The 19,518-nt window shown below is 42.4% G+C and overlaps 1 protein-coding gene across 1 annotated transcript in view; it reads left to right on the top strand.

Moving 5' to 3' along the window:
- vps37d (VPS37D subunit of ESCRT-I) overlaps positions 1–14,693 on the top strand; it is a gene marked incomplete at both ends in the record, with an annotated part of 28,356 nt that extends 13,663 nt beyond the window's left edge. The window contains 2 exons of the mRNA XM_080749086.1: positions 9,541–9,623; positions 14,136–14,693. Of these exons, the coding sequence (XP_080605212.1) occupies positions 9,541–9,623; positions 14,136–14,693 (641 nt within the window). The remainder of the gene's footprint in view (positions 1–9,540; positions 9,624–14,135) is intronic.
- Between the last annotated feature and the right edge of the window lie 4,825 nt (positions 14,694–19,518).

Below are 19,518 nucleotides of genomic sequence, written 5' to 3'. Positions count from 1 at the left end.
CAGACGCAACACAAAGTTGAATCTGCTCTGACCTCCCTGGTGGCGATGTGGTATTTGGTTGTTTGAACGAGTGCACACTCCTCAGACAACCTCTGCTGCTTCCCAATATGATGGAAGGTGGGTGGAATGTTAAACTTCCTGTCCACACACACACACACACACACACACACACACACACACACACACACACACACACACACACACACACACACACACACACACACACACACACACACACACACACACACACACACACACACACAGCACCAGCAACGCCAACATAGCAGGATGGGTGGGGGGCCTTCCTTCCTCTCCTAAAACATCTGATTCTCATTTGGGGCTGCAAGGGAGGACAAAACGTCAGCGAGGAGGATTTCTTGAGGCGAGTAATTGTGGCAGAGACAAAAGTGTGTTCCGGCTAAGGGCAGACAGCTGTGTTGTGTAATGCGGCCTGATGACAGAAGGGGAAATCTATTAGGGAGGAACGTGGAAATGTGCTCAAGTACACCGTTGTCCCCAGGTGGAACTGCAACCTTGTAACATGAGCCTCTTCAATTTTTTACACACACTAATTTCCCCGCTGCTGCCTGCCAGGATTAGAATCTAGAATTCTTCCCACAACATCTTTGCCCTTCACACTGTGGCTAATTAATGCCAATGACTTTTAGGCTTTTAGAGATTCATAATAAACCTACATATTCTCATTAGTGTGTACACACTAATACACAGGAACACTGATGCATAATTTATTTCAGTCGTACGATGGTGTCACCCACCAAACGTAGCAGATGTACATTGTACAAGCTCACAATGCTGCCCAGGCCAGTGCGATACGTTGCGTTGTTGTAAACTCGTAGATCAGATATTTTCTACGCATGTCACCGTCATACAATGACATATAAATCAGCCTTAAGTCCTTAAAAGTCCAGTCCTAAGACAGTCAGCAGGGACGTGCCGAGAATGTTAGAGAGGCATGGGCTGAAATCTAAAAGGGCCTTTTGGATGAAAGTATCGAAAATATCAGACCTCCAAGCTCAGTGCGACGCATTGTGAGCTTGGAGGTCGGCTATTTTCGGTGATTGATAGCACACTGAACTAAACAAGTCAAGAACATAATCAAGTCAATACTGGAGATGTGGTGTACGGTATGGATTTTTACATAGAGAGGGCAGAAAGGGATAATTCTCTTGAACGCTGCCTTCAGGTATGGCATGGAAAGAGGGCATTTGCATTTCTTTCACCATAGTAAAAAAAGCATTCATGGTCTGGAGAGGGCACTTTTTTACAGACAGATAAAAGGCAGGGGCTCAAGCCCCCTTTGATGTCTATATGTGCACGTGCCTGACAGTCACAGTCAGACTGCTTGCGCACTCTAGAGCATGTCACACACCAACATTTCGCTGCTTGTACTTGTATGAGTGAGAGACAAATAAACCCTTTTGAATATCATTATATAGACCTGAATGAGAGATTCTCACGTACAGTCGCACAGCCTAACCCTCAACCACAGAACAGACAATACTTGCGAACAGCCGCTTGCATGTTCAGGCCAACAGAAATAAAACTACAATGGTTAGGCCTGTTTTACCAATGTCTTGTTTTCACAAAATGTATTTTTCTTTTTTGGGAGCGGTTATCAAAGCTGGATTAAGTCTTTACTGGAAACACCCTCATACCGGATTTAACAAGGGGATAGAATGGTTCCTGTTTACAAAAGCTTTGATGTATAAATCCCACCAAAAGTCTAATATAACAAGTTCCAGCCCGACAAAAGGAAGCCATCGCCTCTTTCGCAGCTGTAGGACAAACACTGCCATGAGCTCCATAAGCAAAGCCCAGTCTAATGCTATTGTATTCACATGTGAATGACACCCGTACCATTCCACTGCAAGTCATTAATTAAGTGCTTGAAGGAAAGTGGTCTGTGACAATGTGACATTGACGTGTCCCTCTGGGGATTAATAAAGCATATCGTCATCATCAACAACAACAACAACACTTTTGTGGATTATAACAATCTGCGTTTTATCACCTGACCCTATTCGGGATGCACAACACTGCTTTCCCCGCTGGAAATAGGGCAAATCATCTTTCTTTAGTCCTTTTTAGAAGCTATGCAGTTGTAAATAAAATACAGCTTCGTCTGAGATCTCACGTACGTCAGTGTAACCCATAGGGCTGTCACGATTATGACATTTTATATTACAATTAATTGTCACTCAAATAATTGTGATTAACGATTTAATTGTGCTTTTGTCGTTGACAATTACATTTCTGTTTGGCTTTTAGGCTTTGAAGTTGCACATGGTAGATATGACACATAACCTAAATATACAAAGAAATATACTGACATATTTGACAACTTCATACTTAAAAAAGAACATTGATAGTGGAAATAGCAGATCTACAAGCTCACAACGCGTCGCGATTTTTTTTACATGGAAACGATTATGACGATTGTGAAAAATAATCACGATTATGTCAAATAATTGCGATTAGACGATTATGTAATAATTGTGACAGCCCTAGTAACCCATGCACCCAATGAAACAGGGTCTATAAAGGACAGAGGGTTAATTAGGGCGGTTAACAGTTAACAAAGAGCAGGTGCAGCTTGCTGTCCCAGCAGGGCTCTCTCTCTCTCTCTCTCTCTCTCTCTCTCTCTCTCCTGACCAAGAATCAAATGGAGTTAAATGTAATGTGCACTGGACCACACAGTAAGAGGAAAGGTGATGTGCTGAATTTTACACACGCAGTTGAGTTAAAGCAATCCAAGCAATTTGCAGTGAATGAAATGCAGTTTTGTCCAATCTGTATGGTAGAGCGGTTCTATTGAGGAATGTAAAAGCTTGTGTACTGGTATTAGTTCTGCTACTGCTACTGGTAGAAGTGCTGTTGCCTGAAGTTCAAAGCGCCATTTAATTTATCTCCCTTCCCAAACTGGTGTTGCGTCTTTGCTCAGTTTTAGAAATGTATTTTCCCGCAAGCGCGTGCGAGACCTGGGTTCCAAACCCCGGGGAGGACATACATTGTGTGGATTATAAATGTTCTAAACATATACACATCAGTAATAAGACATGTAAAATAAAAAAGTATGCTTTACAGTAGGCCTATACCTACTGTAGAGCCTATATATCACACAAAGGTTTTTTTTAATAGAAAAATAAAGAGAAAAAGAAGGAGAAAGATGTCTGAGTAAAATAGGAAAGGAAAGGGAGAAAAAAAGGAAAAGAAAAAGGAGCAAGAGAGGGAAGAGAAGGGAAGGAGGAAAGGGGAACCCTGCTGTCTCGCTTAGTGCTCCATCCACTTAGGTTTCCTCGTTAAGCAGCACCTATAAGCTCTCATAATTGGATTATAGGTTTTAATGGTAATTGTCTACAACTAGTCTGTGTTTTCCGAACGTTAAGGCATTTACAGCACCACACTTGTTTCTGTTACCCCATGCCTTCTACCATCCTGGTCCATGAAGGGTTAAGTAGATGAGTCCTTCCTCAGGATGCCAGGGAGTGTTGCTTGGGCCACGTGCTGCTTCCTCTCTCTCGTCTCTTTGAACTTCAAGTACCTCATCTCTTCCTCATCTACAGAAATTCATTCCTATAGCAGGACCAGCAAAACCTGATTTGGGAACTAACTAACCCACTATAGACCCATTTCTTGTTTACAAACATTGAGACTAAATGCACAGGTGACTGTATCTTGTAATCAATTCCCAACAATCCCCAAACCTGTTGTTTTGGGGAGTGCTGGTTTCATTGGCTCATTTGGTACCGACCTGCGCGCGCATCTAGGTTCTTATCAGTGTAACGTGGACCAGAAATGCATACAGTACATTACTTTGGTTTTCATGATTCAAGATTTGTAGGCTCAACGATACATGCATTCAGCCAATATGTATTATATTGTGAAAAGCCTTGTCCAGTATCTAGCAGATACCATGGCATCTGTGTAACCACTTTAACCATAGTTTACTAAAAAATAACAAGCAAGATATACAAGCTCATAGCGTGACAATTTCTGCCGTGATTTGAGCTTGTAGATCTGCTATTTTTGAAAAATCTTGGACATTTGTGCAAATCTTTGAATATACTGTATATATCTTTTAAGAACATTTTTAACTCAAATCTTTGCTTCTGGGGGTCTCTGTAACAAAATAGTTTGAGATGGGGATTGGTGGCTAATTACATATCATTTTGGGGGTCCTTGACATGAAAACATTTGAGAACCACTGATATAGCAACATAGGTTTTTCAGAAAACGGTTAGGATTTAGAAGACAATTTTGGAATGGGGCTTAATGGGTTAAGTGACAACCGTACCTACAGTATATACAGTAGGTCAGAATGTCACTGAATTACATTTGTGGTGACCGCCACATTCTTCCCTTTTTAAAGGGATACCCCATGGAGACTTAAATTCATGGATATTGTGTTGTTTTTGTCACATTCCTAAGCAAACAATTTGAGGAGACTCTTTGTGTCTCCATAGGGAACAGAGTAGGCTATTTGTGTCTCCATACTGCTGGTCATCAAATTATTGGCTTAGGAGTGTGACAAAAACAAAACAATATCCATGAATTCAAGTCTAAAAAAAAAATGTTTTGGGTGAACTATCCCTTTAAGCCTTACAATACCCTGGCAACATTAATACCGTATATTTCCAAATAATCAAACAGCCGCCAGGCACCAAATATCGATTTCGCAAATCAATCGCCCAGGCGATTAATTGGAAATCTACGGTATGCAATTAATTTTGAGGTAATTAAATTCTCTCTTCATTGTTTTCACTGTGGTTCCCTGGAGCTTCACCCCAACAACAAGTTGTTGCACTGTCTGTGCCACACTGTGCTCGTTGTGACTTCGCCATCGTGCTTTGTGTGCCTGTAACTGTAACGACTTAAACATTATAGAAGAAATGAGGGATTCATTGAATTAACATATGAAAGGACTAGCCTATACGTGATCTGTATAGAACTGACATGATTTAACACAAAATAATCAGATTTGATACTTATGCATAATATTCACATTTACACAACAATTTCACTTATGACATTTAGGTGAATGATAGAGACGTGTTTGAAGGTTCTGAATTAGGCTTTAACTAATTTTTGACCAAAATCTAATTACACATCTCTCCTGTGAAGTGTGCGAACATGGGATGACCATTTCATTTTTGCAATGCCCTAGCTCAGTGGTTTTCAACCAGTTCTCCTTGAGGGGGTTCCAGGTGGTCCTCAGCTAAATAATGGAGAGTTGCTAACCAAATGGACCCTTATAGATCTTTAACTCTTGAGAATGTAAAATGAAACCAAATGGACCCTTTCATTTGTCCATTTGGTTTCATTTTACGCTCTCAAGAGTTAAAGTAGTGTTAAAGATCTGCATTATACTTAATTTACAAGACGTCTACAATTAGAATGTAGAATAATAATTATTTTGATCAACGTTCGTCTGTTATCTCTCCTATGGTACCAACATCGATAGAGCATGGAATTGTGGACAAACTCTTATCCAACAACAACAAAATGTTCTACTTTTGGGTCTGAGAGGCTAGATCTCATCAAATGGTGGTCCGTGGCTCAAATGCAGAATAAATAATGGACCTTGATACAACAATACCTTGATGTATGAAAAAGGTTGAAAACCACTGCCCTATCTAGTATCTGCACTAGTCTATGTGAGTATAATCAGCAGCAGATAGGTAGCTTGGTATGCCAAGCAGCTTTTCTTCATTCGAGGTTGAGTTGGTGCCATTAAAGGAATAATAAAGCTACAACTCTGAGAGTGCACTGCAACTCCATCCATATGTTTGTTTGTTTGGTTTGTTTCATTGCTAACTGGCTCCCTGCAGCAGCCGGCACGCCATCAATCAACACCGCTGATATCTAGCAGCCTTTGACAAGAAGTAAGGTCACTGGCAGTTCAGTCAGAAAAATCTATTTCTGCAGTTACGCTGGGGTAGATAGATGCTATATTATGCTGTTAAATAAGTTGGGCAGAAGTGCCTTCGGGAGGCTGTCTGACTTAGTTTGATCCCCGGCTCCTCCTGACTTTCTGTGAAAGTGTCCTTGAACAAGAGACCGAAACGCTAACTGCTGGGGATGAGCAGGGTGGTGACTGTGACACACACTGTAATGTGCTTTGGTAAAGGCGCTCTAGAAATGCAGATAATTTAACATTTACGAGACAAAAACAACAACGTAGGCCTGCCATCAAGCTGAAGAACCATAATAAGTGATTATTTGTCTTATTAACAGGAATTGAGTTTTACCCTATTCACAGTCATCATAATACTAAATGTCAAGCAATGTACTTGTGTGACACTGTCGTGAGCTTCTACTGTGTACCTCATCATGCCTGTAGACATGCCTACAGCAGCCAGAAACCTGACAAATCTGTCATTTGCTCTGGCAGAGAGTCTGGCATTACCAGGCTATGCCTACAGTAACTCTGACAGCAAGAACAGGTTCAACACAGGGCAAAGACACCGTAATAAATCAACTGCTATACATTACGTATCTGCCCTTGCAGACACAAACACAGCTTCAATGCAGGTGATCAGTAGATGGAACTAATTACATAGATTAAGGTCTGTCCTCAGCCGAGCATCTGTAGAGTGGATCTGTCCTATCCTGCACCCCAGGGTGCCCTTTGGCCATTCTGCAAGTTGGGATGAGCTGTTGGCTGACTAGCTCACTGGTTCCCAAACACTGGGTCTGGACCCATTTGTGGGTCGCGTACATATTTTTATGAGTCCCTTTATTTTTGGTTTTCTATAATTTCTCTTTTTGGTCACGGGCTAAAAAGATCGGGAACCTCTGGACTAGCTCACACACCACTTTTGTTGGTACTTCACTTTCCTATAAGAAACAGTTTGCATAGGTCTTCAAAAGTTGAATACAAGCATATCTACAGCACACAATTCACAGCACCTCACAGTTTCAGTAAAGTACCACCTGATACTGTGCTAGTGCGTCAGCACATTCTGTCACGAGAATGACATAATGGCTGGAATTATTCTCGGAATCAAAAAAGTACAAGTATATGCATTTTCCAACGCTCTTATCCGAATCTAACAGCTATCCCTGACTGTAAAAAAGGTATTATAAAGTATAGTAAAGTATTATAGTGGCTCAGGAGGTGGAGCGGCCACTTGGGAATGAATGGGAATGTTCCCTGGCTCCCCCTGGGTTAGTGCCGAAAGTGTCCTTGAGCTCGACCCTGAACCTGTAACTGCATGAAACTTGCATGGTTTCCTCTGCCATCGGTGTGTGAATGTGTCCTTCAATTGGTGAATGCAATGAGCATTACTTTGGGTAAACATGCTATATAAATGCACCTTTCACCCTTTCATTAATTAAATTGATTCGAGATCCCTCTGTTATACGATATGTTGCACTACTCCATAGCACCATCCACCGCGTCAGTGTGATAGTACTAGATCTGGGGTTCCCTTACTTTTTAGCTCGAGACCCAAAAGAGAAATTAGACGTTTGCCCGGCCGGGACCCAAACTAGTGAAAATCTACAAGATCACAAGAGTCACAACGCATCACTTTGTGCTGCATTATTTAAAACTATCACTTTAAAAATTGGGCTGTGTACCCACAAATGAGTCCCGACCCACTGTTTGTACTAGCATGCATTAGCATCCCCCCTCTAAGCGCGCGCACACACACACACACACACACACACACACACACACACACACACACACACACACACACACACACACACACACACACACACACACACACACACACACACACACACACACACACACACACACACACACACACACACAAACACACTTTGCTCCACAACCCCCAAAGATGTAGGTCACACACAGCTGCTCTAGGAGTATTTGTTTGCCTGGCTGTCACCTCCCATTACACCCCCATCTCCAACAGCTGCGGTACGGTGTGGGGCCGCGCACACAAGACCATTCTCTCACGCATGCTTGGCTCTTAGTGTATCCTGAACGCCGAGTGCAGCCAGACGCCGAGTGCTATATTATTAATGTGGGTGTGGCGGGACATGTAGGTGCATCTTTGAATATTAGGCGTGCTCCAACAACGGTGCTTAGCCTTTTAAGAATCGTTTTTGCACAGAGACCAAAGTCACATGCGTATATTATGTAAAATAACAATATTCCTCCACTTTTCAGCGTGGCATCCCTGTTTTGGACATGTTATTATAGGTGAAAACAACTTCAGAAACAGTGAAAACAGCAGACCTACAAGGTTGTAGATCTGCTATTTTCACTATTAGTTGTATGACAAAAGATATAAAGTGGTTAAAGTTATTTGCTCGTAACACTGGGCACACATCACACAAACACTGGTTGTGACGCACTGATTAGAGATGGCTAGAGAGAGAGAGATGCTGAGCGGGGAGGAGCAGTCAGTGTGTGACAAACATCATCCATCTGATAACCATTTTGTCATCATCGGATGGATAACCCCCCGCCACTGTGACCTCTGTTCGAACCTTACCTCTGGGCAAAGTTCAGTCAGAGGGCTGGCTCAGAGCGGGGCACGTGACCGCTTATACTTGAGGGGACAGGGGACCCTTTCTAGTCAGCTGGGCTGAGCTAATACACTATGACTGCCATCCCTTCCCTGGAAAGGGAAAGATGCTCGGTGTTAGCGTGAGTCGCAAAAACAGCATCATCACAGAGCGTAGACAAAGTAACTGAGTGCCCACGTCTACAATATAATCACATCTAGATCTGGCAGGTCTTGGATAGAAAGAAAAAAAAACTGTTGGTACTGAGGTGGGCATAAATATGTAATTGAAATGTGTGCATGTGCATTGATGTGTAAGTCTCAGTGATCGGGCATCTGAGACAAGCCCTTGAGGTTTCTCTTCACCGGTGATGTGAAAAAGAGCTCTGAAATGTAAGATGATGATGATGTCCGCTTGATGAATATATTTCTATGCCATGCTTTTTTTCTCCTCCAATTTTGATAGATCCTACTTACTTACACTTGCAGATATATGTTGGTTACTTATTCACATATGCTATTTCGATAGCCATATATGGTTTGCTTGACCGCAAACGCTAAGAATGTTATTTAGACAGATGCTTTTTTTCTTCTTTTTTTTGCTAGGATGCTAGGTTTGACGTTTACCTGGTTTCCTCCTAGTTTCTTTGAAGAACTTCATTGTTTCTTTCACTATTTACATTTGTTTTTAGTTTTTTACTATTTGCTTTATTTACTTGCCGTTTACTCTGACCTCGCACTTGCAAGTCGCTCTGGATAAAAGTCTGTGGTAAATGCCTAAATTGTAAAAAAAACTATATATATATATATATATATATATATATATATATATATATATTTATATATATATATATATATATATATAAAGCAAGCAAAACAGCACAAGCACCTCCCCCGCTGGGGATGTGATGGTGAGGACATGGTCACACATGGTCTCTCACTTGCACTGCGTTCCCTTTCAGCACAATTGAAGTCATGAATAACTCCGCTCCACTCATTTGTAAATCAGAGAATGTTTTTCTTTTGTGCTTTTCAGAGGCCCACGTCCAGAAGCACAGCCTGCAGACCGCCCAGAACCTTCTCCAGGAGGAGGTGGGACGTGCCGAGGAGCATTCTGAGGTAACACAAAACAAAGCATAATGAGACAAATGGTCTCGCTTGTAAAACAAACAAGCTCTTTTTCAGCCGTGTTAATAGTGAGAGAGCTTGACACCAAAATGCCCCCATCCCCGTCCATCCCACCCCACCCCATCCCACACACACACACACACACACACAAACAAACAAACACTGCTGTTGCGGGGGATGGTTTGTCCGTGCAGTAAACAACAGTTCCTCCACCACTCGTGGCTCCAAATCAATTACTCCACGACTTGAAATCAATAAAGGCCTGCAGTCCACTGTTAGGTCGGGTAGCTTCCTTCTATAAACCTGCTTGTGCTGTGCTGAATCACTGCCCTCCCTGTGTAAGTGCTCCGAAAACGCCTGTCCATATTAAGAGCAACAGTGGGCGCAACAAGTTAACAACACACACAAAGCTTGTGGTTTTTGTTGTCTACCTTGTTAGTGAAGTAAGTCACGGGTTTGGTGTGATTTCAGCACTAGTTTGTCCTTGTTGATCTCTAGGTGGCCAAAACCATGTCTCTAAGATCAAACCGGTCGACCAATCCGGTTTAAAAATGTGCACAAAAAACAATTATACCATCCACCCCCCAATAATAATCACGCTTAGGTTTGCAGGTTTCAATGTGAACCCTAACTAATTGCATCAGAGGAATGGCTCAGTGCAATTGAACGCAGAAATGACTATGGCAGCACATCAGTGGTCCAAGTGTATTGTACCTGTTTACTTTAGTGATACTTATTACGACTAAAAGACATATAAAGTCCCTGTAGAATGAGATTAATATTTTTCATGTTGAATGGAAAATGCATTTGTCCTCACAAGCAACAACTGCAAAGCAATGGTGAAGAAGGGGAACTTGGAAAGACACTTTCTGACAAGCCACAAATCCTTTGAGTAGACTTTTCCAGCCGACAGTAAACTGAGAAAAAGAAAAAAGGAAATTAAATCTCTAACACATGTTGTACAGTATATGAAGCTGTTTGATGTGTATTACACTTTTCTTTTATCTACATTTTTTATATCAGATTTGACATTAGAATAGTGTGGAGAAATCAAACAGTAATAACAAAAATGGGACCTTTAAAATATTAAAGATAGTTTTCTTGCTCCTGCTATATGGGTGGTTGCATTCTCAGTTATGAAGATGTTTGAGAGAGAAGTCATGTAACGTAAAACAAAATATCAAATATAGTATTACGGCATTTCTGAGGGAAAGAGAGTCATAACAATAGCTTATTCTGGGATTCAGTGTAAATTCAGTATCAAATGCAGAAACTGTAGTCTGATGTCAATATTCATCGCCACACAACTTATGGGCAAACAAAGGCTATGGGTGGCATCCATGGTTTCAGATTTGTGCTTCAAATCAACTAAACTCGTCAGCAGTGTTCCTGAATATCTCACCATCCTGCTATGTTTCTTGTGCTTGGCAAGAATGTGGATATCAAAAGATTAAAGGATCTTAAGGGTTTTGTCATTCTGCCAATTATTCTTGTAAAATGCACTATACACTGTCCCTATTAATGCCAACCACCAATGTTGGCCTGATATTATGGGTATAGAGACAGACAACCACATGCCTACTCTGATACACATGGAGTAACCTCGCGTCACCAGGCTTCCCACCAAAGGAAAGCCTGGTATTCGTTTTAAACGGGCCGTGTGATCCGTTCTAGGCGTGGCCTAAACCGGCAACAGGCAGAAGAAGTGGCGTCGCTTTGTTTTGGTCCCCCCTGTTTGTTTCCCCAATCCCTATTTAAATGCTCGAGAAGTGTAGTCTTGCCAGTCGCTACGAGTTGGACTAAAAGATGGATATATATAACGAACTTTTCAATAAATAAGTTAAACTACGGCGCATCAAGGCTTTTATTGGGTAGGCCCTAAAATTATGCCCTTGAGCACAGGGAATTATTTTGGGTTAAAACTGTCTACGGTTTTGTAGTTCCGGCCAAAGTGTAGTCCTACAACATGACAAAGGTTGTTTCCGCTCCTGACTAATCCCAGGCTACACACTTTACTGCTGGGTTTCACCAGGAGAGCCCAATACAGTATCTCTCCCAGTTCTGCTCCCTGCTGAACAGGCACCATAAAGGGGCACTTAACCGATTTGCACCCAAATAAATGGTATTTGGGTGCCAATCGGTTAAGTTCCCCTTTAAGGTGCCTAATCAAGCTGAGGACATATTCAATATGATGTTGGAGTGTTCTCTGTTTTGTTGTTTTTTTACGTGACGTCTGTGACATCACAGACGTGAATCTTAGTTCTTCCTGGACTACTTTCTGTAGTCCCAGGACTCCAGCTGATGCTATTGTTAACAAAGCTCTAAATGTGTCAATTACCTTGTCTATCAGCGCCTCCACAGTGAAGGGCACTGTGACACTCTCACAATAACTTTTAGAAGACACAGATAAAACACCATCTAACAGCAGGCAGCACAGCACTAATATTTTCCAGACACATGGCTATTAATACAGGTTAAAGTGAAATACCAACCAAAACTACTGCAGGTTTGACTGAAGCCGCAGGAAACACAGACTGTAGTCCATTGTAGTCCTGGCTTCCCGAACACGAACATGGCAAATTGTTGTTTGTTGAAATTTGGCCCAAGGCATCGAACCCTTGGTGACAGCTTTACCCCTTGCGCTACCCGGATGCACCTTTTTCCATCTTTGAAACATTCAGGGGAAGGATAGACAAACTCAGGCCGGCTCGCATGTAACATGACAGGAGGCTGAAGTCATTGCATTATCTTTTCACAACCGGCTTTGTGAAAACAAATAGTTGTGAAACACATGGTTGCTCACCTCTGGTCTAGATACTGTATGTACTCTTTGATACATTTAAATATAATACCCCTTAGGGAAGCTTGAATAAATAAATGAATAAAAGGATATTAGCTGCATTTTGTATAATAGAGTTATAATTCCCATTTCCCATATACAGAGATTGCAGCCCAGCCACTTGCATCTCTGGGTTTAAGCTTGGCTTTAATGGCTTATGTCTTATTCCCAAGGCTAGCCAGTGCAGTAAGCTCAGCTGCAGTCACGGTGCTGCCTTCAGAGGCTGTTTGAAGCTTTTTTTCTTTTTTTTACCAAGTTAAATGAGGTCTCTTTTGTGCTTAGTAATGACAGATTCACTGTTAAGGTCTCATATCCCTAGAGCCACACATGACACTGCTTGACACAAGGATGAAATCCCGCCAGCCTGTGCCATCAGTCCCCCACTTTCAGCTTTCCCACTCTCTATGTCAGTGCAGAAAACCATGCTTATGAACTTGAGAGGCTTAACGCCGTCTAGACGTGCGAGATGGAGCCCACCCCAACTCCTTGCAGTCAAATACATCACAGCACTCACAGAATTGCGATTAAATCTCTTACACTATCAGTGGTTTTCAACCTTTTTCATATCAAGGTTCATTATATATTTGGTATTTGAGCCAGAGACCACCATTTGATACGTTTTGGCCTCTCAGACCGAAAACTTAGAATATTTTGATATATTTATAGTTGGATAATTCCATGCTGTATTGACGTGGTACCATAGGAGCGATAAACAGGCAAACGTTGTTCAAAATAACAATTCTTCCACATTCTATAATTGTGAAGACTTCTTGTTATTAAGTAATGCAGATGTTTAACAAGAATGCAACTCTTAACTCATTTAATGCCAGCCTATCACCACTAGAGGGCGCCCAGTGGCCAGAGAATAATAGAGATATGCTGGTAATGCATGCCCAAGCCCTGGAGCCATGACTTGCCAGAACACTTTCCTTTGTGCATGTACAGGAAGAGGATGAAGTTAGCTTGAAGTTAGCTATTGGCTACCAAGCATTTTAGATTTAGATTTTCGTCAACTTAGCCATGATTAAACATTGCACACCTCATGCATGGGAGAAAAAACAGAGAAAATGAGCTCTAAAGATCCTGGATTGCATTGGAGTGGATGGTAAATATCAGCAAATATCGGCAAATATCGTCCTCTGTAAACAGAGGACAAAAAAAAATATTTTTGAAAAAAAAAAAAAAATCCCCAATTTTTTATTTTTTTTATTTATTTTTTATTAAAAAGCCGAACTAGTTCGGGATTGGCACTCTGGCATGCGATAATAAAGCCGAACTAGTTCGGGATAGGCACTCAATGAGTGTGAAATGAAACCAAATGGACCCTTACAGGTCCATTTGGTTTCATTTCACGCTCTCACGAGTTTCACGAGTTAAAGAGAAGTGTCCATTTGGTTACCAACTCTCCATCATTTAGCTGGGGACCACTGGGAACCCCCTCAAGGACCACTGGTGGTCCCCGGAACACTATTATGAACCTTTCCATGGCACATAAACACTACATAGTGACAAGGATAAAAAAACACCAGCAGTGACAATATAAGCCTTTGCCAAAATCCTCTTCATGAAGTTTGTTTGATCCAATTCCCATGGGTTGGAGCTCCTTTGGTCGTTGGTTGTCCTGTCTTCTGATATGTGTTTATTTGTCGATTCTGCTCTGACAGGAACTGCTGGAGAAATTCATGGAAGGGAACTTGAGCCTGGAGCATTTCCTGGACTCATTCCAGAGCTCCAGAAAGGCCTACCACATCCGCCGGGCCCAAGTCGAGAAGGTCCAGGAGCTCAACAGCCAGCAGGCCAAGCGGCAGCAATGCAAAGTCAAGAAAGCAGAAGAGCAGCAGGACAACAACAAGGTTCAGGAGACAAAGAAAGACACAGAGCCGCAGCAGGAACCCCCTCAGCGGCCCAACGGCTTCATAACCCAGGGGCCGCTCAGAGTCTTTCAGCTCCGCTATGGCCTCACGCCGGCCATCCTGCTGCCTCTCTCTCCCCCCGCGTCTGCCCCGAGCCATCAGAGAAGCACACCTGGCTCCGATTCACAGCCAGGACAGACTCACATCCTCAGCCCCAGCAACCCGCTCCCCGGACACGGACACGGCCAGCCCGTAGGCCTCAGGGTCATAGGGCAGTTATCGGGCGGCTGGCCGGCCAACGGGCGGCCGGTGCGGTTGCAGCAGCTCTACAGGCCCAACCCCCAGCAACCCGAGCCACCATACCGATAAATGATGGAGGAGGAGAGGAGAGATTTGCAGGCCGAGAGGTCTTCCGAGACATGGGGACCCGGGACGTTGGCCCCGGCAGACTTATGTGAGCAAATACAGACCTGGAGACAGTCCTGAGGTGGAATCTTCAATATCTGTTTTTTATCCATGACATCCAAATGTTATCATGAGATATATACGTGACATGAGTTAAATCCATGAAACTCCGCAAACATGGAATGGAGTGTGTGTGTGAGAGAGAGAGAGACAGACAGACAGAGAGAGCGAGAGAGATGAGAGATGCAGCGGATAAGAGACAGGAAGAATCAGGGCATGGATATTTTTAGTTGGATTTTGTTTTTTATTTCAATGTTACACTGTCAGGTTGAAACAGGGTTGTGAAGCACATCTACGATGTAAAACTCTGTAGTATGTCAAAGAGGACTTCATTGTCCATTCATACAACATGGAGCTGAGTTGGGGCTATGTGAAATGCCAAGCTAGTGTCATCAGGCTGAATGATGACATCAATAACGGCCTAGTTATGGTGTTCATTAAAAACCCTGATGGCTTTTTCATACACCAAGAGAGGCATTGATCTATGCGCGGAGCAAATCCTTAGCATATGCTATGCCAATACCAGAGACTGCAGCAGAGAATTGAACAAATTATATTATTTAGAGACCATATGGTATTTATTAACAGTCGGATCTGTACAGTGTTCGCAGATATTGTTTGGCGAGCAAATACTGCGTTGCACATTGACTCTTTATGTTCTTTAACGGTTTACTTGTTTTATTTTCTACACAACTTATTCATTATGGCATTTCCCCCATGTGTAATAGTCCCTGTCTCTACCAAGTGCCAACCCCTACTGTTTGGTCTGGATATGGTGTAGAAAACCATGTCTCTCTAATCCAATATGTGGACGTGGCAAGGCGCTTTTCACCTGACAGTGAGGAGTTCATACCGAGAGGATATATATGTAACGTATGCAGAGGAACACGCTATTCCTCCCAGTTCCATCTCCCCGCTGAACAGGCTGGCACCCCGACCAACATGTAGGGGTCACTAGTGCAACGACAGAGAATCGACGCCCTTCCCTGCCCCCGGCCTCCAACCCATGAGGCTGTATGCACAGCAGCCTGGAAGGAAATAGACCATATTCACACAGCGGCCATCTTGCCTTTAAAACAATGAATTGCCACCCTACAACAAGTAGTTGCCACCCTATGTAGGTACAGTTTTCAATGCAAATTTCAAACATGGCCGCCAGGTGAATATGGTCAATTGGGCCCCTTCCTTACTTCCTTCACAGGTGTTACCAATGATACTGAAAGGGTCGGCTCTGTTCCATTTAGTGTTGCACAAGTGGTTCTTAAACGTTTTGATTTAAGGACCACCATAACTCTCAGAGTTACAGGCCCATAAGGGGCCATTTGGAACCCCCACTTTGGGACTCACTGTGTTTCCAGTGAGATTCCAGTAACATACACAATATCAGCACCCTGACACTGTTTGACCAGAATGGAACAGAGCCTTCTTCAGTATCACTGGTAACAGCAACTTAGCAGTAAGTAAGGAATGGGCCCAATTTCTTCTCAATATGGCTGCTGTGCATAGAGCCTATTGTGTTCTTTTGGAGCGCCCGGCCAAGCCGGAGGCACCGTGGAGGAATCCAACACCAGTCTCCACGGTATTGGGCAGGAACTTCCTCCCCCTGCGTCACCTCGATGCCCTTGAATGAATCTTTATATTCAGAATAAAAGTGACAAGAGTTAGGTCCATGAAACACCGCCATTTGTTCGAAATGCCTTCCAGAAAGAAAAAAAGCACCATAATAAACATTCTTCCATTTGTTTTTTCATAAATTATGTTGGAGCTACTATCAGTGAGTGGTATATTTATTCATTTAAATCCTATTTGAAATGCCTGGCTTCAAAGGCTTGTTTACTCTGATAAACGAGCAGCTGCTTCTTCTTTCAAGGCGGCTTGTGTTTTTATTTCTCCCCCGAACCGGGGAGAGAGGAGAAGAGAGTGAATTTTAATCTCTGTGAGAACACCAGAATTTTGCAAGCCCAGTGTTGTGATTTCATGTTGTAAGGAGGCCTCCCTTTCCAATTTATTTCATTCATCATATCTACCCCTTCCTTTATAAAGCCTTGGATTTCAGTTTTCCGCTTGACTTTTTCTCCCATGACATACATTTTGCTCATAAATATGTCATGTAAGTGCATGTATAGTAAAAAAGGAGGGAAAACCATAACAAGAAAATGCCTTCATGCATGCCAGGGCTTTAACCAAACATGCCACTTTGTCTCCACTCAGGTTCAGTTAGAAGGAGAAAGAAAGAAAAAAAAATACAATACTGTGCGACTTTACTAGGCCGCACACTTTGCTCCGAGGTAAGGTGAACTTGAGCTCATGGATCTCTCCCAGAGGAGCCCTCTGCAAGTGCATGCCAGAGAGACCATAAATAATGAGTTTTGCTGAAGTCGCACAAACTCGAACATTGTCTCTCTTCTTCCCCATTGCCTCAAAATGTTTTGTTGTTACACTGTGGTCTTTCTAGACAGTTTGAATCACCATACAAGCCTATGTTTATTGTCAGTTCATTTTTTGATGGAGAAAAAAAAAGGTCTTAACCCATTTTTTACAGTTGCTGTGTCACTTTGTGCTTATCTCTTTCGCTATCAAGTACTTGAAAACAAAGCGGGAATCAAAACAATAACTGCTGTATGAATTTTACATACACACAATGTGGCTACTCAGCCAGACAGTCCTTCTGACTGGACTAGAACCCAACATTTCACATGAAACTATATGGCTGGGGGCACGACTCGTATGAGATGGTTATTACGAGGTACGTCAAAGCAGATCAGCGCGTCTGCAAATGAAGATGAGCTAATAATATCCTTGTCGAGTGGGTTTGCTCCTGTCATCTCTGCTCATGCCATACCTCGCTGCATCGTTGCACCGTACATGTATGTATGTCGCAGCTGAACTGTATGTGGTAACTGGAACATACCCCTGGCAAGACCTTCAGAATAAAATCATGTGATTCTCAGTAAAGAAATGTCAACCTCTGTGAATGTCTGGGCAATGGTTTGATTACACAGGGAAGGGGGGAAATGAACGGCCGTGACACTGCAGACCGCTAAACAACAACATGTTAAAAGTTTGATATATTGAATGCCTTGGCATGTAGAGGCATGGTCATTTGGGGGGAGACATTGTGGCTGATTCAGTCGGTTTTTCCATCCCAGGGTTTATATAACAAGTGACTGATATATTCTACATTCATACCCCTGGCATGGCTTCAGAATAACCAATCAAATATTAAAATGGTGGTCAGCAAAACTGCAGGGGCTACAGAAATACAACGTTTGGATTTACAAACAAATCTGCATGCACAAGGGAGGGGAAATATAAATAGATATGACTTGCTTTTATTATTTTTGCAAAAGTAAAATGATACAAGGTCACACTGTGTCTGTCAGACACTACACTAAGCCATCATTTGTAATTCCTTTTTGAGCGGTGGTTACACCGTCTCCTATATGTGGCCGTGTGTGTATGCGTGCGTGCGTGTCTGTATGTAGCCTGCAGGCCTGCAGTACCTTTTATGACCACACATGTTAAGGGAGGGGCGCTGTTGTTCAGGCCAGGCCAGACCAGGCACACACACACGCACGCACACACACACACACACACACACAGGGGGGAAGGGGGGGGGGTAAACCACCGCTCAGTTCACACGGGTGTGATTTTTTATGAGTCACATGATCTCAGTCATTCTGTCTCTGTAGAAAATGGCAAAAACAAATAGAACTTTTCAAAATTGGTGGTTATATCCCTCAGGTTATGTTATCAAACATGCATTTCTCATTAACAAAACTTCTGTTTGTAATTACTACAAGAAAACACCTAATTGCTGCTTTTGAAAACTAGGCAGATATCATGGAAGAACATGCATGGAATGAGCTGGTTGATTGGCTATTGCACTTTTTCAAGGGGTCAATTTGCTCATGGCCAAATAAATAAAGGGTAAATAGGAGGACAGAGATTATAGGATAGATTCAGTAATAAACCATATGTGTTCAGATATATTAAAAGAATTGCTACACCAATAAATAATGTGTTCATTTCTGTAGCAGGTTGACATACCACTACCAATTTGATCTAGTAAGTAGGACTATTTGAAGGGTCCATTTAGCAACAGCATGCAGATACAGCCAATATTAAAACACTATATAGAATATATCAACACAATCCATGTGAAGCAGGGGTCATCACTGTGCTGGAAATGTGTTGGACATTTTTGTCAAAGTACCATTTTTGCCGGACATAAAACATGAGCGGCTGGACAAAAAACACATAATGAGCTAGACCTGAATGACCATAACAGGTCTGTGACTCTGAGAGAGTTCAAATGGAACCAAATGGACCATTATGGGTAAAAAAAGAAATTATAATAAAAAACTATAATTTCCCTATAAATGCACTATATTTGACATTCATTGGGTCTTATGATCAAATATATAATGGTGTAAAAAATAAAATCTAATATTTGCCTATATATTTGCCACAGAGACATTTGTCTGTGTGCAGACATATTGATGACCCCTGCTGTAAAGCCATACAATGGGCTGTGGGCTTTTACCTAATGCTAATTCTACAGCTACACTCTGTAGAAGCAGGTGGCAGAAAAGTCGCCCTCTTTCAAAGTCGCCCCAGACTCGTTTCCCAACGGGTCTGTGGCCTTAAACTAGATGCAGATTAGACTAAAATCAAATCTGTGCTTCTGGGGGTCCCTGGAACAAAAAAGTTTGCAATATGGGTCCAT

Source organism: Nannobrachium achirus (assembly GCF_963921795.1).
Source record: "Nannobrachium achirus genome assembly, chromosome: 19".
Taxonomy (NCBI): domain Eukaryota; kingdom Metazoa; phylum Chordata; class Actinopteri; order Myctophiformes; family Myctophidae; genus Nannobrachium; species Nannobrachium achirus.
The sequence above is the reverse complement of the archived record's forward strand: the minus strand, read 5'-3'. Positions and strand labels throughout refer to the sequence as shown.